The 24,205-nt window shown below is 40.7% G+C and overlaps 1 protein-coding gene across 1 annotated transcript in view; it reads right to left on the bottom strand.

The window, feature by feature from the left end:
* SEMA3C (semaphorin 3C) overlaps positions 1-24,205 on the bottom strand; it is a 159,080-nt gene that overhangs the window by 60,070 nt on the left and 74,805 nt on the right. Inside the window, exons 3-4 of the mRNA XM_034765654.1 lie at positions 7,529-7,689; positions 4,115-4,177 (exon numbers count right to left, since the gene is read on the bottom strand). Of these exons, the coding sequence (XP_034621545.1) occupies positions 4,115-4,177; positions 7,529-7,689 (224 nt within the window). The remainder of the gene's footprint in view (positions 1-4,114; positions 4,178-7,528; positions 7,690-24,205) is intronic.

The raw sequence follows: 24,205 nt of genomic DNA, 5'->3' as shown, positions 1-24,205 counted from the left end.
AATTCTTATTTACTTCAATGGGAGTTACCCATACCCTGCAAAGGGAGAATCAGGCCCCCGAGGGAGAGCAGGCTTTTGTTCTTAATCTGCAGTGCCCTCAAGGAAGTCTCTGCAAATAGGTCATTCCTTTTCCCAGTTACTGATGTTAAACACCACCAGTTCAGAAGTCATTGGAAAACAACAGCCTGTATTACTTGTCTAGACAACTTCCCTCCAAAATAATAAGAGCCTGAGAAGCTCATAACATAAGCAAATCCCCAATGGATGTAAAATGTTGCCCCATATTGAAAACCTGTTTTAACGATTTCTAAGTGGCATACATACAGCAAATGTACACGTAAAATCAGCATTGCTCTGCATTCTCTCCCATTCTCCTCCTATCATCCCTTTTCTTTCATTCCCCCTTTTTTGACACTGATCAGCTGCTGCTGCTGCACTTTAGATTAGGTCATGTACCCAGATGTTTCTTTTCCATATTTTTAGTTATCAATATCCCAGTTCTGCCCTCGTATTCAACCGGGTAACATTCCTTGAAGTTACTGAGATTTGGGTGTGTATAAAGAGTCCAAGGTTGGAACCTAGGCCATCAATCACTCCCTTGCTAATCATTGGAGCTAATCCTTGCTCAACAGGCTGCACGTTTTATTTATATTTGAAGACGTTCACAGTTTCAGTCCTATATATAATGGCGCTCTGCTATGACACCTGTTTATAAAGGCACCCAAAAAGTGGTTATATAACTGTCAGGAGCTCTGTGTTGGTGGAAATAAAAGCTTCCCCATTAGGAATGCTGTGCGGCAAACAGCAAGGAGATTTAACTGTTGTTGCATTAAATGAGTCATTATGGTAGCCTTATCAAAATAGACAATTTTCCTAAAGCTGAGAGCTGTCCCTACATCCTCCCGCTTCCCCACATCTAATAAGTCACTGCTGTGCCTGCCTCAAGAACTGCTTTGCTGTGCGGTCGTGCTGTCAAAATCAGTCCTGCACAGGAAATATCTCAGTGTTGTCTACTTGTGCTATGGGTGAAGAGGAGGAAAGGAGCTAGTCAAAGATGCACTATTGGCTCATATGCACCATGTAACTTCATGCCAGGAAGGCAGAATGCTGCTTTCATGTCTGTTCCTGTCAATGGGGGCTTTATTGCAGCAGCTCTACATAAAGGATTATTTGTTGGGTAATCTTATAAAAAAGCTCCTCGGAGAGTAAGACAGGGAGACTATGCGTTGTTGAATAGTACCTGAGTGTAACACAGGCTTGTTCTCTACTGTTACCAAGGATAAAGCCCCTCCAGTACCATTGTGTCTTCTTTCCACAGTATCTGCAGCCAGGGTATGGAGATAGCTAGAGGAATCTGACATTCCTTTATGGACAGCATTGTGAGCTCATGTTTTAACATTTACTGTGTCCTCAACTCTCCTCTGTGGTGATTAACAGGCCAGTTACACAATCTGGCTCAATGCTAATTTTCTGAGATTTTAATTTTGCCTCACAGAATGAGGTCGGGGAACCAGTTCTGAAATTGTTCTTTCGATCCCTTGCTGATGTCTAATATTCTCCAGTGTAGTGCCAATGAATTCTCCCTATGATTTTATAAATGATTAATCTGGGTGATTCTCTTACAGTCTCCATCCCATTAAAACAGGGCATTGTAACTTAAATCCTTAAAAAAAAATAACATTGGGACCTGAAGAACTTTGATTCAGCAACACTTAGCTTTTTAGTATCTTATTTGCCCTTTCTAGCTATTATGTTACTTTATTTTCCTTTTAAAGTCTGACTTGTCTGAGGTTACATGATAGCACAGAGACAGCTTTGGTTGGGAATGCAGATGACCAATTTGTCAGTGCTGATGTTGGTTTGTCATGAGCTCATGTATTACTGGGTATTTCCACTGCAAATAATGTCAATAATCATGAAATCAGGGTGAATTCTTTGGAATCTTAAATTTCTTTGGCAAGAATTACACTTGATTGATCTTGTCATATTTAGCTGACAGTGTGTAGGCTTTTCCCTCTCATCTCTATTTCTAATGTTCCCCTTTCATCTTGTGTCCTTCATGGTTCTCTCTTACATCCAGTATTACTCCGCATTTACCAAAATTACTTCTAGTGACATGGACTGGAGTTTTACTTCTATGTATCTGACACATTCTAATCTATTTGTAAAATCAGTCTTCATTTTTCCTCCATGTCTATCATATTATTAGGACTTATTTAGATTCACACAAAAATATATAAATGCTATTAAAATGGAGCTACCAGTTGCTGGTTCCAGACATTGACTAAGGTATCATTTCTCTCCCTCCTTTGGAAATTTTGATACACAGCCATGGCCTCTAGAAAAGAGACTGGGAATTCTGATTAAGCTAAGCCTCATTTTGGCTTTCCATATCTCTTCAGTAGTAAACACGGATTTCTTACACTTGAGAAATATTTCCAGAATTTCTGGATGTCTCTGATATAATAATTCCAACCCAGATATTCACGTCCTTCCATAATGGTTATTACAATGTGCTACCTATTGGAATTTTGACTTTCAGCCAACATTACTTGTATTCAACAGAAACGGAATATAATGGCTAAGATTCTGAAGGGGACTAGAGAATGTATTTGTGCTATCCTATATGCGCTGATACTTATTCAATTGTGGACTTACTATATAAACCTTCGCCAAGACGGACATTAATTTTTGAATATTAGTGATTGCTCACTTTTCTAGACATTGCCTGAAGTAAAGTATGCTTGCATTTGCATATTTTGCTCTTTGCATTGTCAATCAATTAGTTATTATGCATTGGCTTTTTGGGATCTACTGGATTTTGAGCTCACTATCAATGGTGTACATCGGGGTGGCCAACCTGAGCCTGAGAAGGAGCCAGAGTTTACCAATGTACATTGCCAAAGAGCCACAGTAATACGTCAGCAGTCCCCCATCAGCTCTTCCCCCCTCACCTGCTCACAGCGCCTCCCGCCCACCGGCCCCGCCAGTCAGCACCTCCACCTCCAGGACCACTTTACTGAACATCAGTGGTGTGATCCTGTATTTAAACCAGCACGAAAGCATGATACAAAGCCCATTAAAAGTAATGGAAAGTCTCCTCTTGACTTTGTTGAGCTCTGGATCAGAACATCAATAAAACCAGAATTCAACCAAGTGCCTCCTGAAGATTGGTGCTGGGGAAAAACAATTTCTTTGTGTCACATTAGTAACTCTGGTGCTTAAACTCTTATATGGAAAAATAGTTGTGTCTGAGGCGATGATGTAAGTGAAGACTGGGATAATTTCAATAAGGGGTGCGGCATCTCCCCATTGGTTAAAATTGGGGAGAACACCAAATGTTGCTGTCTATTTGTTTGACCACACCAATTTTCTATCTGTGTGTGAAACAAGCAAATGTATACAGGCCTTAGTATCTGATCCTGCAATGAGAGGAATGCAGGTCGATACCTACACCCACACACAGCTTCACACTGAAATCAGGATCTGCACAGACCCACCTACAAGACTGTAGCTTTAGTGTATAACTGTTTAACACAGCATATCTTTGGTTTTCATTTCCCATGTATAGTTATCGTGTGTGTCAAATTTACAGGTTTTAAGGAAGCACTACTATTTCTCAGATATTTGCCTAAAACATTGTTTTAGAGAACTAATAAAAGTGGGTTTTTTTATGACCAACGCTGTGTGCTGTTGGAATGTGCAGAATAACCACTGCCCATTCGCAAAGATTCTTTCCATAGAAAGACTATATATTGTCTGGGAGCTAGTCCAGGCACTGACATTATCATTAGCTCAGCAGTCTACAATATAGTTTCCAGGAGATACTTGGAACAAGCATTATTAATGCTATCCATCACTAACAAAAAACAAAACAAAACAAAAATCATAAATCCAGTTGTGAAAGTGAGCAATGTACATATTTTTTCCAGACAAAATATGAAGACATAAACTGTGTAAATATTCTCATTTCCCAGAATTTCACTTTACCGTTTGGCCTGGAGAGTATTAAAAAAGAAAAGCCCACACCCCTTACATCTTGCTTTCAGCTGCACTCAAGGTGCACTGACTCAATGGCCAAATATTTAATTGTGTGTGTGTGTATAAAACTTACTGTAGGATCTTTGCCAGCCATTTTGCACTCTTCAACTTTGATTGCTGATGCTGGCCAGAAAATCTATTTGGAAAGAAATAATAATTTAAGGAACTACATAATTTTAGTTGAATATATACAACATTCATCACCCCACCTAGTTTATGCTAACAGGTTTCCTTCAAGGTATTTCTGAGTTCACAAAGTCAATATTTTTACAGATTTCATACCTTTTTTGCTAGGGAAAAATATTTCCGCCACATATTTTTCTGACAGAAATCCAGTTTAAACAGTAAAGAGAATTTTACTTTTCCCCACAAGTCATGCATCAGTTTAAAACAGGGGTCCTGAAAGACTGTTCCTTTTATTCTTTTATAAAAGTTTATTTTTACATAAACACAATGGTAAAAGAGCGCTTTGTATTTTAGGGTGCAGCACTGAAAATAAGGGGCCAGATCCTCAAATGTAATAAATTAGTGTAGCTCCCTTGAAGTCAATGGAGACAAGCTGATTTATACTAGCTGACTATCTGGCCTAAAGTTTGCTACTCCAGTTAAGGATTAGTTAACCAACCTGGACCAACTACAAACCCCTCTGAACTTTTGCTGTTCTGTAGAACTGAACAAAAGAACTTTGGGACTAAAACTTTTCTGAGGTTCTGAAATATTTGAATACAGGATATATTTTTTATTAATAAAAACTGTTGCATATCTTTATGCTACTTCCAGCGATGGTCCATGACTGGAATCAGAAGTGCTGAAATACAGCAAGAAATGCTGTTATTACAGTGTTTCTTTTTTTGGAATCAGAAGCAGAAGTGCTGGATATCTCATGAGAAAATGTGTTCTCTTAAAATTTCCAGCTGAATTGAGCAGACTCTGGAGGTATAGATAACTTTCAGATAAGCACCTCAAGCTCTGAATGTTTATCCAAACCATACTCAAACTCTGATTTTTTTTTAAAGTTCATCCATCATTAACTCTGATCTTGAAACAGAAAAGGCAGCATTAGAGAAACACTCTCTATACTCTTCCTAGGTGGGTTAGCCTGATAAGGAAAAGTAAATCAGAATTCTGTCTCAAGATACCACTGGCAATATCAGAACAATAAAAAGAGCATTGTGATAACAGATTTGAGTCTAACTGTATTTAGCCGATGGTTCATTTCTGTGCATCTTTCCTATATTAAAAATATTATTATTTCAATAGATGTTTTAGCGATATTTAAGCAAATGAATCGCAACATAAAAGAGATCATGTTGAACAGGATCTCTCAGGGACAGAAGAGTAGTAAAATGCAGGCACTATAAAGAAAAATTAAGTAGCAATCCTGCAGATATTGGATGGATTCCAGTTTGGAGCAGCCTAATATTGGCTGGTCATGTGATCTGTCAGAACTGTATGGGGATATTTTTTGCTTTTGTTTGGTTGTTTTTATTTTTGTTTTGCTATATATGGGTATATGTCAGTAGACCCTGACTCTGGTTTACATTTTACTATTACAGTGCATTGCAACATTATTTTGTAAAGCATACTGCTTGCATGCATACATGCACGCATATCATCTATCATTTATCTAGCTAGCTACACATCCACCCAAACACTTCATAGAATAAATAATAGCAGTTTGAGAGAAGACTGACATACACAGAAAAAGAAAGAAAGAAAACAGGTTTTCACATGAGTTTTGCAGTGGGGTTTAATCAGTGTGGCAGAGAGGTACAGTAAGGTTGTTCCAGATAGTACAAGCCTTTAGTACCAATGGAGATTATAAATTATGTGGCGGTACAGCAAAAAAGATGGATGCTGGACTAAAGGACCAGATGAGATTCATAGATTCCAAAACCAGATGGACCACTGTGATCATCTAGTCTGACCTTCTGTATAGCACAGGCCACAGAACTTCCCTAAAATTATTCCTAGAGCAGAGCTATTTTTTAAAAAAAAAATCCAATCTTGATTTTAAAATTGTCAGTGATGCCAAATCTTACTGTTAAAAATTCACACCTTCTTTCCAGTCTGAATTTATCTAGCTTCAACTTCCAGCCACTGGATTGTGTTATACCTTTCTCTGCCAGACTGAAGACCGCATTATCAAATGTGTTCTTTATCAGGGAGACAAGATACATGTTCTTTATCAGAGCGACAAGATCTATTAAGTATATTTTACAGAAATCTGAATTTGAACAGGTTCTGGAAGTAAAACAGGAGGCTTCCAAATACTGGAATGATGTCACTGCATTTTCCATACAGCTGAGGGAGAAGGCATGAACATTTTGCACATGCTGAATATAGAGAGCAGATGCATGAGGTGGCCAGAGCAAACAGTGTTACAATAACTGAAAGGAGAGGACAGCATGGCGAGGGACTGCAACGGAGACAGGATTAGCGTTATGTCTCTGAAACTAGGAATGGATCACTCCCCTACCATACAAAAATGGGAGGTATTATAAAACAGAAGCAAAAAAGTTCAGAGGACAGGCTTCAGCTATGGGATTTTCTTTATCAGAGGGGTGAAATATTGGAACGGCCTTCCGAGGGAAACGGTGGGGGCGACGGACCTGTCTGGTTTTAAGATTAAGTTAGTTAAATTTATGGAGGGAATGGTTTAATGGTAAAACATAGTAGTCAAGGAAAACCAAGAAATGGTAGGTAAATTGTATAATGGCTGACAGGGGTCAGGCTGGAGACTCTTGCCTATATGCTCGGGGTCTTACTGATCGCCATATTTGGGGTCGGGAAGGAATTTTCCTCCAGGGCAGATTGGCTGAGCCTCTGGAGGTTTTTCGCCTTCCTCCGCAGCATAGGGCAGGGATCTCTAGCAGGAGGGTTTCTGCCGATTGAAGTCACCTAAAACAGGATTGGGGACTTCAACAGCAGAGTCCAGGGAAGGGGTAGGGACGGTTTTATGGCCTGCAGCATGCAGGGGGTCAGACCAGATGATCATAATGGTCCCTTCTGACCTTAAAGTCTATGAGTCTATGAGTCTATTTATCGTAGGAAAATAAAACAAACCTAGTCTAAGATTAAAGACAGCTTTGTCTTTTTCCTCGCATAGCCTGAAAAAGGAGACAGTTACAAAAAAATATCCTCATGTTGCTTACAGGGTTCTTTTAAAGCTGCAGCTTTGAATACTCTCAAATCTTTGAGACGAGAGGAAATTTTACATCCGTCACCTCATACAAGGTGTTCCTTGTGAGACTGAGCCACCACGCAGATGACTCAAAAACAAGTAAACAGGTTGAATGAAGTGTTTTAAGTCATTTGAAAGTTTTGCTCATCTCATATTACACATCAAACAAGTACTAACTGTTCAGTGAGGTGTGGATCTGGACTTCTGCCTACTGCTGGTCTAATGAAACGCACATTTTTTTTCCTTAAAAAAAAAGGCATGCAGTAAAATGATATTGGGTTCTGGAAGTACTTTTAAACTTACTCTCAGAGGGTCCTGGCTTATATTATTAATATTCAAAGACAAAATGTGATCTTTGCTGCCCACATAGATCCGGTCCTGATCTTCATCCATTAATAATATCCTGTAATCGAGTGGGTGGTGGGATATATGGTAATATTCAGAGGTCTTGGTTTCCTGCAGTTCTGTAATAGTGAGTACCACAAGTTAGCAAAGGCATTCAGTTGCTTTTCTTGGTTTTATAATTGCATCTTATTTTAAATAAAAGACTTTTGAATATAAGTATAGCTAATAACAACAGAGAAAATTATATCAAGCTGTTGGCAATAAAGCTATTGTTCAGTTAAAACCAATTTTCCTTTCCAAGTTTAAGTGAATGGTATTTACAAGGTAAGTAAGAATTAGTCATTGATTTATCCATTCAACTAATGAATTCCACTATTTTAATGGATGTTATTATTTACAGCTTTAGCTTTTAAGGCAGATAATATATAAAATTAAATAATAGACTCAAAACATTATAAAGTTTATGACAGAAGAAGATCAATAAAAGCTACATAAACACATTCCAGTTACTTTTCCTAACAGAGGATTTCACTGAGAATGGCTGCCTATATATTTTTAAGGGGAAGGTGCTTTTTTGTTTCTGACAAAATGAAATATTCTCCTAATTCCCCATAATGAATGTTAACTACTTTTCACAGGCTATGGTTAGTCTAAAAGAAAATCTAATTATGAAATCAAACACATATAGGCAATTTTCTTTCTTTTTTTTTAATGGGATAGGAGCTATTGTGTCACCCTTGTAGGTTGAACTCATCTTTTTATTCAGATAAACCCCACTCTGGCCCCTACTGAAGTAAATGGCAAAACTCTTATTGCCTTCAACGGTGCACACTCATGCCCATTACAGGAACAGCACAAACATTTGCAATGTTAACAACCCTACATCGCCTTGCCAATGCTCTTCTGTTCTGTTCTGGAGAGACAATTGCTGTAAAAAGATAAAGACAAGGTGGGTGAGGTAATATCTTTTATTGCACCAAGTTCTGTGACACGCTGTGTAATTTGAAAGTTTGTCTCTTTCACCAACTAACTTGGCTCAGTAAAAGATATTACCTCACCCATCTTGTCTCTCTCATAGTTAGGAATCAACACAACTACAACACTGCCAACAACATAAGAAGATAAGTCTTCCTCTCCTTACTCAGCCAATCTTTGGCCTCCACTTCAATTATTTTATTTTTAATTGTAAAGAAGGGGATATATTTTTAATAGTTGAGAAGGGAAATTAAAGCTTTAAAAAGTAAAATAACCTATTCTGAATATCTAAAATGATGTACTACCACAGGCACATTATTTTCAGAGGTGTTAAGTACCCACAGTACCAAGTGAAGTCAATGACAGCTACAGGTGCACAGGACCTCTGAAAATGAAGCGCTATTTGCCCAATCCTACAAACCTTATTCACACACTTCAAGACAAAGTCCATTGCCCTCACTCAGAACCAGATCTTTACTTGGATTAAAGTGGTGTAACTCCATTAACATCATTGGCTCTATACCTAGTTACTCCAGATAAAGATCTGGTTCTCAGTTTTTGACCAGTACTCTTGCAATCTCTAACAAGAGCTTTCCCTGAATAACGATTGAGTAAGGGCTCCAGGAACTGGCCGTTAGCCCTTACTGATACAACCAGTCAGAGTGAATCAATGGAGCTATAATACAGCTGGTCAGAAAACCAAAAATATTTTGGTTTTCAGATTTTTGGAATGGGGGGTTGTGCAAAAGTTGAAATTTTCTGCAGAAAGTAGACACTTTCCATAGAAAACTTTTATTTAGTTCAAAATTCCAATTTTCCATTGAAAACAGTTTTGATGGAAATTCTCCACAAGCTCTAGATTATCCATGTGAGCAAAGATTTCGGGGTTGGGCCCTTCATACATGTATTGCTGATATAAGTACAGAGAATCAAGCTAACTAGAAAAGATTTGCATTATCACATTAACTCTCATAGACAATAGTTCATGCTCATTTAATTCTCATTGTGTTTAGCCAGTAACCTTGGAGACAATGGGGCAGATCCTCTTCTGGTGTAAGTTAGCAACTTCAATGGAGCCGTGACAACTTACAGAAGCTGAGTGTCTCTCCAGTGTATATATTGTAATATTAAAAATAGTACTATTTATAAGTAAGATTCAAACTCCTTGCTTCATAGCTTAAATCAAGGTGATTCTCATAACCATGTATGAAAATTGTTCATATCGCACAGGTGAAATCCACAAATTTACTTTTAATTCCCTTGGAAAAATCCATTCTCTTTTTCCTTTTTTCATTCAAAATTCCTGTGTGTAAACTTTAATGGTTGACTTTGCCAAGGCACCTAAGGGAATTAGGCACCCAAATCCCAAAATTCAACTCCCATGGGCTCCTTTAAAATTCTCAGGCTCACCTTTCAAACAGATTATGGAAGTTTCGTTCTCATTAAGCCTTTTGGTTACTTTAATCATCATATTGAGTTTGCTTTGCTGCAGTAAGGTAAAACTGAATCTTCTCACCAATCGTACTATCAGAGCTGAGCTATAGCTCAATCACATAGAGGTACCCAATGAAAATATCACATTCCTCTGCTATGCCGAATTACTGTGCTCCACGATATCACTCCCGTAGACAAGTACATACTATAGCATCAGTGAGTCAGTATGTCAGAATGTACATTTCCTTTAATGATACCTTTTAGAGTAGTCAGAGATACTGTGAATGGTATCATGATGAGTCAGGGCGGTAATGACTCCTTTCAAGGAAGGGGCCCAGGAAGCAATGAACATGGTTCTCATGCTCATATTAGGAGATATCTATATTTTCCTGCGCTTCAAGCTCTTTGTTATGGCACTGTCCTTGTTACAAGGCATATGGTTACAGGCAAAAGCAGTGGAAGCAGAAAGCTATAGAGCTACTCTGTTTCAAACAGGTCACTGGCTGGAAGGATACCACAGGACACGACCCTACCCTATGTAAGAGTCTGAATGAGCTCTTCCCTGACATCTAGTGGTGAGCTGTGGAAAAGGACTTCAGGAGCTGATCCCTGCACCCACCCTGTCTCGGTGCTCAGCATGATGGGATTGTTTGTCCAAATGATCCCTTGTGGCTGGTGTTGGATCCCCAGTCTCATTGTTATTGGGGCAGGAGTAATAAATAGTTATTATCTTTGCTGTGTGAACCAAGGGCAGCAGAACTGTACCTGACATACCACAATGGAGGGATTCACCCTCAACTGAACAGCACACACTAAGCAGGGGACATGGGTTCCAAAGCCCAATGAGTGAGACAGAGGTGGGGATAGGTACTTGTACTTGCTGGTGTGGGCTCTGTTTAAGCATCCTAGACACCATTTGACCTGCCCTCCATGATATAATAGCAGAGCTAATTTAGACTTAATTGAGTCTTTTTTACATGCTGCAGAGCTGAAATCACTGATACCTAGGTCTAACTATTAGACCTACTTTGGGACAGTATCTGTATTTCAAGAGGCTGCCCAGTGTGCACCAACAGTGAGGCTCCTGAAATCACTGAGAGCTGTGTTAAGTGGTGGACCCTGAAGACACCTTGGCAAGTGGCCAGCTGGATGGTTGGTGGAGAGGTGTGACAAGCGGCCAGCAGGGTGGCTGGCAGAGAGGGCCAGACTGGAGCCCAGCAAGGAGGTGCAGTAATTGGCCAGCGGGGTGACGAGTGAATGCCTGAGCAGTGGAGAGTGTAAGGTGCCTTGTTACCCCCACTTCAACCCAAGGTGGGAAGTGAACTCTGCAGATGAACTTCTGGACTTTGGGGCTGCACTGGCCAAGGACAGCAACTGTGAGTGGGGTGCAGAGAAGGGACAGGCACGTTAAAGGGCTTTTGGGTTGCTCCACTTAAGAACCTGAGGGGAAAAGGACACTGCCCAACTTACTTGGGGGTGGCTCTTTTGCTCATGGTTTGTATTTATGAATCCTAGTTGTGGTGTTTTCCCAAATTAATGCTGAGTTACTTCCCTCCTTTTATTAAATGTTTTTGCTACACTCAGACTCTGTGCTTTCAAGAGGAAAAGTATTGCCTCTTAGAGGCACCCAGGGGTGGTGTGTAATTGTCCTAGGACACTGGGTGGGGGCTCAAACCGGTTTTCTGTTGTATTGTTGAAAAGGAACCCCTAGATACTGAACCCGGCCCTTGTTGCTGCTGGCTTCACCTGGCAAAGGGTTACATTTACAAACAAGTCAGAAGCATCCACAAGTGGGAAGGAAAGACTCTCCTTGTGGTAAAACACCACCACAGGAGATACAGTCCCATACAAGCGTGTTACTTGTACTTCCTTTGGGCTGAGGCCTAAGAATGAATCACAGGCCTCCTGTGGGTTTTTGTCAGGTGGAGAGGAATTCATGGTTCCATACACTGTCTTTTGACATAACAAAATTTGCCACAAAACCGCCTTACAAAATTTGACTTAATAAAGTATGCTACTACCTGGAGACTATTATTTTGAAACCTCAATGATGGAAAGACACTATAACAGTGGTGGGAAAACTATGGCTCACAGGCTGCACACGGCCCATCAGGGTAATCTGCAGGCAGCGAGACATTTTGGCTGATGTTAACCATTGGCAGGGATGGCCCCCCGCAGCTCCCAGTGGCCGCAGTTTGCCATTCCCAGCCAATGGGAGCTGCAGGAAGCGGTGGGTCACAGGGACGTGCTGGCCACCACTTCCTGCAGCTCCCATTGGGTGGGAACGGTGAACCGTGGCCACTGGGAGCTGATGGGGGCTGGCCCTGTGGACGGTCAACATCAGCAAAATGTCTTGCAGCCCGCAATCAGATTACCCTGATGGGTCGCAGGTTGCCCACCACTGCACTATAATGTCCCCAATGCTCGTCCCAATATTTCATAAGAAAAACCTCTTAGAAGGACAGAATCTTGTATCTGAAATGATCAGGTCTATACATTTATTGACCTTCAAAGTAAACCCAGTTGCTTGCCTTGGGAATTTGGGAATTCAACCAACTTCCCTAAAGCAGTAAACTCTGCATGTAGTATGAGACCCCAGCAAGTTAAGCCTCTTAGCACTTTGTGAGTATTTAATATTTTTGTATGGCAATCAAAATAAAGGTCATAATTTATTCCATGTGTAAATAACTTCTGGCTATAACCACACAAGAGTAACCTTTGTTCTCTCTGTTAAATAGGTCAGTGAGTTTGGTCTTGGCTTTCATGATTAAATCAATACCAATCTGATTCACACACTTAGAAATCTGATCTTAAAAAACAGATTATTTAGCCCTCCTTCCTTTAACAAACAACAAAATGTTCAGTGAACTCTCTCCCCAGAACCATATACTATTCTGAGCTTTTGGGAAACTGCAAAGGTTGACGGTTATCTTGCATTAAGAATGTATGAGTTCTAGGATATACTCCAGATATGCATGTATCTGCCTCACTAAATGGCTCTCTCCAGAAAGTTTCTCTATTAAAAACAGAGGAAATAAAGGACAGAAGATGAAAATGAGTGGTATGTGCATACATTTTGAGTTTCAGAATATATTGTATTGTATACTGTATTATTCTTTTTTAACAGTGAATTAAGGGGTACCTGGATTACCAGTCCTGGAATGTGCAGTGCTCTATTTATCTGCAGACAGGTACAGCATGGGCAGGACCTCTTGAGACAGGATCGGTTCCAGTATATATGGGTACTCTGTGAAGCTATCAGTTTGGAACCCCTTACAGTAAGGCACAAAGGACAATTAGTGACTTCCTTTTCTCTCTCTCCCCAGTCTCAGCAAGTGTGTGCATGGGGAAGGCTTGGGCACATGCCCAGCATTGTTACATGTGTTTGTGAAAGAAATTAGGGGAAGAATGGATGGATGGTCGAGGGGAAGACCTGTGACATGCCTCATCCTCGGGCCACAATGAAGTGGAAAAATCCTGACTCCCCAAAGGGCTCATTCTACCATCCCTACACATTACTCATTCTGCCCAACCCACCATCCACTCTGTTTCATCAGCAAAGAGTGAAGCTGAATGCAGGTTAAGCTAAACCAGAGGAACTAGCAGAACACTCTCTGTCCATGTGGCTTAGATGCTTCCAGCTTAACTCTACCTGTGTCCTGTACCCCAGTACCCCATCAATGACAGCCCCTCCATGGAACATGGGCTCTTCTTATCTGGCTCCAATTACACTGATCATGATACATCTTCCCTGTTTTACAAACATTTTAATACATACCTTAAAAACAAATAATTGATACCCGGACCCCCACAACTGTGTTCCTTTGACTAGAGATTGTTAGCACATAGCTGAGTTGGAGCCTCGTCTTTACCACAGACTCAGCTGGTTACGTAGTCTTTGAGATAGTTTGGTCTCCCCAACCTTGCCAGGAGTGACTCAGCTCTGCCTACCTGTCACCTGTGTCCTTGTCTAGCCAACTACCTCTGTGGAGTCTCCTTCCTCCCTGTGGGGTTGGTGTGTGGATGGTTGTCTCTCTCTCCATTCTGTGATGACCTCTGTATCTCTGTAGGCTCTCTCTGGGTGTTGTGTCTGCTGGCTCATCTTTCCTGCTCCTTGGGATCATTCGTCTCTCTTGCATAATCACCTCATATGCTCTGGGTGCCACTGTACCCCTCATGACTCCTTTAGTCCACTCCTTGTGGTGTCTCTCTAATGACTGGATCCTCACAGGAGTGCCTGGCTTCTGGGATGGTAGGTCCTTGTCTGACCTATCATATGCTAGTGCCTGCTTTCTCTGATTGTTGGCCATCTCCTTTTGGCATCCCCATCCTTCTGGCTGCAACAAGTCTCCCCTCCTTTGTAGCAAGGTTTTGGTCCTTTGTCCCCTTAGTGCCTGTGCTTGACTGTTTTGGCACTGCTGTTGTGGAATATTTCATGTGACAAAAATGGTAACCAGGGTTATGAACCAGAGGAAACAATCTTGTGTGACAGTCTGTTAGTTGTTTTCACAGCTGAGTCCACTTTCTCATTAATCTGAGAATATGCTGAAGAGGAGGTGTGGTGGTCAAACTCCTATTTGCATGCAAATTCCTTGAATTCTTCGGAGGCAAATTGGGGTCTGTTGTTGCTGAAGACCATGTCCAGAATACCATATCTGTTGAAGTGGACCTTTGGTTTACCAATCACTGACTTGATTCTTGTATTAGGCAGGGAACTGACCTCACAAAAGTTTGAATAATAGCACACTGTAATCAAGTACTTGAAGGTAAATAAATCCACTCCCTCCTTTTGCCATGGATAGGTGGACAGCTCATAGAATTGTAGGCTGGAAGGGACCTCAAGAGATCTTCTGGTCCAGTCCTCTGCACTCAAGGAGGGACTAAGTATTATCTAGACCATCCCGGACAGATGTTTGTCCAACCTGCTCATAAAAATCTCCAGTGCTAGAGATTCCACAACTTCCCTAGGCAATTTATTCCAGTGCTTAACTACCCTGACAGTTAGGAAGTTTTTCCTAATATCTAACCTAAACTGCCCTTGCTGCAATTTAAGCCCATTGCTTCTTGTCCTATCCTCAGAGGATAAAGAGAATATTTTTCTCTCTCCTCCTTGTAACAACTTTTTATGTACTTGAAAACTGTTATTGTGTTCCTCCCTGCCCCCTGGGGTCTTCTTTTCTCCAGACTAAAAAAACCTCAGTTTTTTCAATCTTCACTCACAGGTCATGTTTTCTAGGCCTTTTGTAATTTTTGTTGCTCTTCTTTGGACTTTCTCCCATGTGTCCACATCGTTCCTGAAATGTGGCACCCAGAACTGGACACAATCCTCCAGTTGAGGCCTAATCAGTATTGAGTAGAGGGGAAGAATTACTTCATGTGTCTTGCTTACAACACGCCTGATAATACATCCCAGAATGATGTTTGCATTTTTTTGCATCGGTGTTACATTGTTGACTCATATTTAGCTTGTGATCCACTCATTACCTCATGTGGCAACAGAGTCTCTTTCTGCTGATGGTTATCACAAAACCAGTAGGTGTACTGTGGAGGAGTGGAGTTATATATTCATTCCCAGTGAGTAAACCTACTCTCAAGCCCATCTAAGAAAGCAGTCTGTGCCCAGAAGTGAGGTGTGTATTTTTTGCCTTATGTTGTTACATAGTGAGGTAGGGACAACAGCTTTCTTTCCTCAAAATATGATTCCATCTTGTATACTCTGCTCATCTTTAATTTGAAAATATGGTTCTGCTCCTACCAGCAGTTGACCTTTGTCTTCTGGACACCATGTTAGGATAGCTCTTTTGACTGCCTGTAGTTGAGTATCTCTCTCTGAAGCCTCTGATTTCCATTAGTTTTGTTACTGAAACTGGGAGATAGTGCTGCATGTTAACAGAATCAATGTCCTGATCCCTTTCTCCCAGATGGCTGATTCTGGGTATATTTGCCCTTGCTCAGGGTGTCAGCTAACACCAGTAAGCATCCTGGAAAATATCTGCTCTCTAGCTGGTACCACTGGAGATGTGTCAACATGAGGTGCAATTTCTTTGGAGCACTAAGAAGGGTCTTTGTCATGATTGTCTCTATGATTTGTGGTCTGATTGCACTATTACTCAGTGGCCATTAGGTATTCTGATGGAATCACTCCACTCCAAATACCAGAACCAGAAGCTTTTTCATTTTCTATTTGGGCATATCTCTGTCAGTCTCTGACAGGGCTCATCTGTGATAAGCAACCAACTGCTCCTGTAAAAGAACCACACCCAATCCTTTCTCTTTTGAAGCACACTGGGATGGCAGTGGCAGTCCTGGCTCGCAATACTTCAAGATAGGGGTATCTGTTATCATTTGTCTCAGCATGTGAAATGCCTGCCTTTGGGGACCTGCTCAGCTTCATTCAGCAACCCACCTTGTGAGCTGACACATGGGATAACTGATCATTTCTATGAAGCACTGTACCTCTTTCATATCCACTGGAGTGGGCATGTCTTTGATTGCCTTGATCATATTGGGATCTGATTTCAGTCTCTCTCTACTGTGAGTAGATGTCCAATGTAAGTCACCTCCTGCTGAACTGCATTTTTTCTGGGTTCAGTTTTATGTTCTTGTTCCTGCCTCGCTGTAGAAAAGTATGTAGTTTTCTGTCATGGTCTCATTCAGCTTCTGTATTATTATTCCCTTCACAAACAGAGGATATAATCACAGTTATTTTTGCTCCAGGCAGTCCTTCTGGCTCTTGGGTGAGGATGCTGGACTCTTTATCATGTGCCAAAATCAATTCCTCACATCACACACTGTAAAGATTCTGGCTTTGGAAAGTTTGTCAAGATGTAATAACATATGGGAAGTGGGTAGTGGAATCTTTTCAATGCCTGGTTCAGCGGTTTTGGGTCTATACAGATGTGTAATTTGCCTGATGGCTTCTTGACCACCACTATGCTGCTTACCCAGGCTACAGAGGCCTTTACAGGTGTTCTGATACCCATGCTCTGCAGACTTTCAAACTCCTTGTGTACCGGATTACATACTGCCTCTGGAATTTTCTCTCATGCTAAGCACACAGGGTCCACTATGGGTCTACTTCCAGTCACTGCTTTGAGGCACTAGTCATCTTTGAAAATATCTCCATATATTCTAAAATAATCTCCATTGCCCATGGGACCCCCTGTTTTGCTTCTTGCACTGCAGCTTAAAATTCTGACGTTACACCATGATCAGATACATGATTGTTATGGCTGTGTTCTCCATGAGGGGTCTGTGGTACATCCATCCACCACACATGTCAGTTGGTACCATCTGTTATTTTTCAGGTTAGTTATTATGAATTCACATTTTTCCAATGGGCTGCATTATGCTCTCATTGTACATTATTAGAGTGCACCTACTTTTTGTAATGGGTGTGCTTGAGTCCAATTCACTCTGAGGAATTACATTGCAGGAGCTCCCACTATCCAGCTGAAATTGCACAGGGTGTTTCCCCATTAACATTGTTGCATGCACAGAAGTTAGTATCATAGAGTTAGTATCATAGAGTTCACAATTCTAAGGAAGGGTAGAAGGGAGTACAGCAAAATAGAGACAATGAATTTCAGGAAGGCGGATTTTGGTAAGCTCAGAGAGCTGATAGGTAAGGTCCCATGGGAATCAAAACTGAGGGGAAAAACAACTGAGGAGAGTTGGCAGTTTTTCAAAGGGACACTATTAAGGGCCCAAAAGCAAGCTATTCCGCTGGTTAGGAAAGATAGAAAATGTGGCAAAAGACCACCTTGGCTTAACCACGAGATCTTGCATGGTCTAAAAAATAAAAAGGAGTCATATAAAAAATGGAAACTAGGACAGATTACAAAGGATGAACATAGGCAAACAACACCGGAATGCAGGGGCAAGATTAGAAAGGCAAAGGCACAAAATGAGCTCAAACTAGCTGCAGGAATAAAGGGAAACAAGAAGACTTTTTATCAATACATTAGAAGCAAGAGGAGGACCAAGGACAGGGTAGGCCCACTGTTCAGTGAAGAGGGAAAAACAGTAACAGGAAACTTGGAAATGGCAGAGATGCTTAATGACTTCTTTGTTTCGGTCTTCACCAAGAAGTCTGAAGGAATGCCTAACATAGTGAATGCTAATGGGAAGGGGGTAGGTTTAGCAGATAAAATAAAAAAAGAACAAGTTAAAAATCACTTAGAAAAGTTAGATGCCTGCAAGTCACCAGGGCCTGATGAAATGCATCCTAGAATACTCAAGGAGCTAATAGAGGAGGTATCTGAGCCTCTAGCTATTATCTTTGGAAAATCATGGGAGACGGGACAGATTCCAGAAGACTGGAAAAGGGCAAATATAGTGCCCATCTATAAAAAGGGAAATAAAAACAACCCAGGAAACTACAGGCCAGTTAGTTTAACTTCTGTGCCAGGGAAGATAATGGAGCAAGTAATGAAGGAAATCATCTGCAACCACTTGGAAGGTGGTAAGGTGATAGGGAATAGCCAGCATGGATTTGTAAAGAACAAATCGTGTCAAACCAATCTGATAGCTTTCTTTGATAGGATAACGAGTCTTGTGGGTAAGGGAGAAGCTGTGGATGTGGTATACCTCGATTTTAGTAAGGCATTTGATACGGTCTCGCATGATATTCTTATCGATAAACTAGGCAAATACAATTTAGATGGGGCTACTATAAGGTGGGTGCATAACTGGCTAGATAACCGTACTCAGAGAGTAGTTATTAATGGTTCCCAATCCTGCTGGAAAGGCATAACAAGTGAGGTTCCGCAGGGGTCTGTTTTGGAACCGTCTCTGTTCAATATCTTCATTAACGACTTAGATATTGGCATAGAAAATACACTTATTAAGTTTGCAGATGATACCAAACTGGGAGGGATTGCAACTGCTTTGGAGGACAGGGTCATAATTCAAAATGATCTGGACAAATTGGAGAAATGGTCTGAGGTAAACACGGTGAAGTTTAACAAAGACAAATGCAAAGTGCTCCACTTAGGCAGGAACAATCAGTTTCACACATACAGAATGGGAAGAGACTGACTAGGAAAGAGTATGGCAGAAAGGGATCTAGGGGTTATAGTGGACCACAAGCTAAATATGAGTCAACAGTGTGATGCTGTTGCAAAAAAAGCAAACGTGATTCTGGGATGTATTAACAGGTGTGTTGTGAACAAGACACGAGAAGTCATTCTTCCGCTCTACTCTGCGCTGGTTAGGCCTAAACTGGAGTATTGTGTCCAGTTCTGGGCACTGCATTTCAAGAAAGATGTGGAGAAATTGGAGAGGGTCCAGAGAAGAGCAACAAGAATGATTAAAGGTCTTGAGAACATGACCTATGAAAGAAGGCTGAAAGAATTGGGTTTGTTTAGTTTGGAAAAGAGAAGACTGAGAGGGGACATGATAGCAGTTTTCAGGTATCTAAAAGAGCGTCATAAGGAGGAGAGAGAAAATTTGTTCACCTTAGTCTCTAAGGATAGAACAAGAAGCAATGGGCTTAAACTGCAGCAAGGGCGGTTTAGGTTGGACATTAGGAAAAAGTTCCTAACTGTCAGGGTGGTTAAACTGCCTAAGGAGGTTGTGGAATCTCCATCTCTGGAGATATTTAAGAGTAGGCTAGATAAATGTCTATCAGGGATGGTCTAGACAGTATTTGGTCCTGCCATGCTGGCAGGGGACTGGACTCGATGACCTCTCGAGGTCCCTTCCAGTCCTAAAATCTATGAATCTATGAATCTATGGATCCCGGTTACTTTCCTTTCCTGACAGCCTGAAGCTGAGATGGTCTTGGAGTCAAATAGAGAGTGATCATGTCATCACCACTGTCTGATGTGCCATTCCCCTCTTGTGCAAGTCTGACTGAATCTTTCTGGGACCTTCCTCTGCTCTTGCACACACTGCAAAAATGGCTCAACTTGTCACATTCCTTGCAATGCTGTTCAAACGCAAGGCCATCTCCTTAACCCACTCATCTGTTGTCCCACAATAAATGCATTTTGCTTCAGGCCTGGAACCCTGACTACGTGAACTCCTTTGCTGTTGTCTCACTGCATGTACTTAGGGGGAGTTGTGCGTCCTAGGGCTTTCATCCTTTCTTTTGAGGCTTCCGATGGATGTCCCAACTCTACGTATCTTTCTAATGTGAGATCCCCTTCCCAGAGCAGCCACTTCTGCATGTGGTGATCCCAAGTTCCATAGACTATCCTGTCCCAAATCTGGGAGTCTGTCAAGTTTCCAAAATTGCATGTGTAACAGCCAGTGTGTGTAAGGCAGTAACACAGGGGTCTCTCTCTTTCCTTTCAGATCTGTACATAGTAAGAAACCTGTATTGCTCCACAGTTTCTTTCTCCGGGGCTCCTAGAGCAGCTGTGAGGCTTGAAGCAGTGGCAAGCTTCAGAATGGTACAGGTCTCTCTTCTTTGTTCACCAGTAAGGTAAAATAACAGTTTTACTTTCCTGCTATTGTCCTCCCAGATAGCCAAGTCTGCATACAGCTTGAACTTCTTCACCGGGTCCATAGCTGGTCAAGGTCTCTGGTTGGCTTCAGATGCTGTCACCATTTTTCATTAGCAAAGAGTGAAGTTGAACACAGGCTAAATAGAACAAGTGGAACTTTATTAAACCCTGTGCATTGCTCTGTCCATGTAGGGGAGTTGTTTCCAGAATATCTTCACCCATTCCCTGTTCCCTTGGTGTCCCATCAATAACAGCTCCTCCAGGGAACAACGGCCATCTAACGCCAGGCCCACTGAGGTTGCCAACCCTCAGGAATTAAAGATTAATCTTTAATTAAATATGTCATGTGGTGAAACCTCCAGGAATATGTCCAACCACAATTGGCAACCCTAAGTTCCACATGACCCTGAAGACTTGGCAGGCAGCAGCATAAGACTATTTCAACTTGTCCCTCATGCGTCATAGGTCCATATGAGTCAGAGCCCCATTGTAACTGCAGCTGTGGCAACATTGTCTGACTAGGCCCTGGATGAAGGTACAGCCTGTAACACTCTTTTTAGTTTCATTTAATCTTTGGTCTACACCAACAAAGGTGCCAGGCAGTGTCTAATGTGTTTTTGTGATGTGACCTCTTGTCTGGTTAGGGAGTGCAACGAGACCAGTTTTTTTTTTCTTGAAGTATCTATTTTAGTAGCATATACCTTTTGCACACAAAACACAAAGGAGAATGTCTCCATTTGCTTTTGGGGTAATTCTGAGCAGGTGAAAAATTTATTATTGATATATAGCACTTTCTCTAATTTCACTTCTAGGCTTTTCCTACATTTCAAAAATATAAGTGGAATCTGGAATGTTGCCCCAAAAATCATTTCTGTGAAATTTCTCCAAGCCTGCAAATAATTTCAGTTTGACAAAGAAATTTTGGTTAAAAGAAAACATGTATTTTTATACATTTTTCTTCTTTATGCTTTGCAGTACTCGATATGAGGTGACTAAACAATGCTTTTAGTAACTTGTTGGGGGATTGACTTGAAAAGTCCCAGATGAAAGACAACAGGCTTCAGACAAAGAGAAAAACAATCATCTTAACTTTTCTTGATCTTCTTCCAGATTTTTCCAATAGAATGACATGACCACAGGACATGAATACATTACTTTTTTGTTTCTGTGTTTGTTTCTTTAGAGTGTATGCAATATTCCTGGAAGAGTATACTATTTATATTATTGATTTTTATCTGGAGCTGAGTTTAATTTGGGTCTCTTTGCAAACACAAGACAAGGAATAGTTGAATATATAATTCAGGATAGGTTTGGTTTTTTAATAGGGTTTTTTTTTTGCCAAAGACATGTCAACATCTCATTGTCAATATCACATGCATTTAGGTGATCTGTGATGCATGATGCAGATTGCATGAAGAACTTCATTACTGGCTTAGTTAGAAGAAGCCAAACCATTAGAAAAGGAGTTTTCTCATAACAAGGTTAACAGAGCCCTGCAGTTAACAATATTCAAACCACAGCACGGCATTATGCAGAAGCTTATACAATCATGCTTTTCCATGATTGTTGTTGAAAGAAAAGCTGAATTTTAATAGCAAAGTAATAGAGTTATAAGAATTGAAAGTCACAGGATAAATGCATCCAGTCAGTCTATAAATCTCTTGTTAGGTTTTAAGTGACTCTTTAATTAAAAAGAGAGAGCGAACAAAACAATAGATGAAAATCAGGATATCACAAGTTAACTCATTAACATGGTCATTTGGGACAAAAGTTCACTATCAATATAGAGCAAAAAAGGAGCTGTCTGCCAAGAGCCACTGCTTAAATGTATAATTTACATGAAAGAAAATTAGTTTCTGTGCTTGGAGTGAAGAATAAATAACAGAAATGTCTGCCAAAGAGATATAAAAATGATCATGCTTCAATGAGAACTGATTCTCCACTGCCTTGCACATTGTATAATCACTTATACCTATGCAAGATAAGTATAAAATGGATGTAAAACACTCCCAGATCAGAATGGTAGCATTGTGTACAGGTATCAGTGACATCTCAAGGTATCAATGATTGCACAAATGCTTTGGAGAATTAAGACCCAGAGCTAGTTCTAGCATGTTTGCAAAACAGTCACCTCCGGTAACACAATATGTGTATTAGGGGCAGTGCATTCAGGAACTCTTTGTGAAGGTGACCAGGGGCTGGTAGGGAAAGATACACCAGACAACACAGAGGAACAGAGCTTCTACAGTTGGCCTTGAACAGTGCATTGATATATGCCATTGGAAGTAGTGCATTTCACAAGCCAGTAAGAGGACATGATCATGATAGTTTGATCATCTTCAAAGCTGGTATATTTTAAAATAATTAAAAACAAAAACAAACAAACAATCAAATGGTGACCTAGCTGTAGGAGAGGAAAGTGACTTGCTGCTTTAAAGACTAAAGAATGAGGAATTGCCTCTGATGGAGACAGGTTGCTGTTCTATTGTGATTTTTTCAAAAGCATTTAAAAATCTACCAGCAAATCTACTCACCTTTGATTTGCTGCTTTAAAGTATAAAGAATGAGGAGAGATGGATTGCAGAGATCTAGATCACTATCCATTTTCCAGGTCAATTTCTGAGGTATGGTGAAAATATGACTAGAGACAAATACCGTTTCTTGTATGGGTGGCAATATGTGGGGAAGTGGCTCTGTGGCACATTCATCAATTCAAGCCATCTAGTAAGGTTAAGTGCACTTGTATTGCAGCTTTAGACTATGAGGAATGGGCACTATTAAAATACCTAACCATACTTGTTTGATTTACCGATATATTGATATGGTGCAATCATGCTACATTCAATAGTACAGACCCCAGGTTTCTCTAGAAAGGAAAAGGGAAAACAAGTGAATTTTTCCCTGACTGCAGGAGCAGAGTTATTCGATGTCTTGCCAAAGATTCCAGGATCCAGATTCCTTCATTCAAAATTATGCAAGACCACCCACATCCTTCAGCCAGGCAGTCTAGCTAGGGTTTAGCAAATTCTAATCATAATTCTTCAATTAGTAGGCCAGATTCTTCTCTCACCTACAACAGTGTAAATCTAGAGTAACCCCACTGAAGTATGTGGCATTACACCAGTATAAAAAGGGTGAGAGAGGTGAAAAGTTCTTCTTAATTTCTTACTGTGCAAGTCTTATGAGTAGTTTTATCCTTATGGGGAGAACCATCACACACTTTATTCAAGAACATCATCACGATTTGTGTACCTCAGAATAAAACTATCACAACTAGAGCAGCGCAAGGGGATTCTCTGGAAAGAGGCATTCAATTATTCAGTTGTTATTTTGACCAAATTATTTATTATCTTTGCTCCCAAAACAAAGGAACAACTGTGGCAAGTGTGAAGGGCAGTGAAGACATGTCAATTTCGTTTCAAATTACTTCAGCTAAATCAGTTAGCCTTTTCATATAGAAGCCTCTCTCTCGCTCTCTCTCGCTCTCTCTCTTTCCCTCCTGTCTCACTGTCTGGCGTACAAGGTCAACAACTAAGCAGTGTTCAAGCTGCTCTGAAGGAGATTTAAGCGGTATACGTCAGAGTGTGCCTGTACATAGTAATAGAGCTCCCTTTTCATTTCTTTTCAAAAGAGATAGAGAGGGACCTTAGCACATTTCCTGCTGCTTTGAAAACCAGAGGAGCCTCAGCTGGTAGCCTGCATGTACACAGAGGCTTTTCAATCACAGCTCAAGACATTTTTAATTTCCATATGCAGGAGCAGGAAGCTCTTTTCT

This window comes from Trachemys scripta, chromosome 1, assembly GCF_013100865.1.
Source record: "Trachemys scripta elegans isolate TJP31775 chromosome 1, CAS_Tse_1.0, whole genome shotgun sequence".
NCBI lineage: Eukaryota > Metazoa > Chordata > Testudines > Emydidae > Trachemys > Trachemys scripta.
This window is presented reverse-complemented; position numbering and strand designations above follow the sequence as displayed.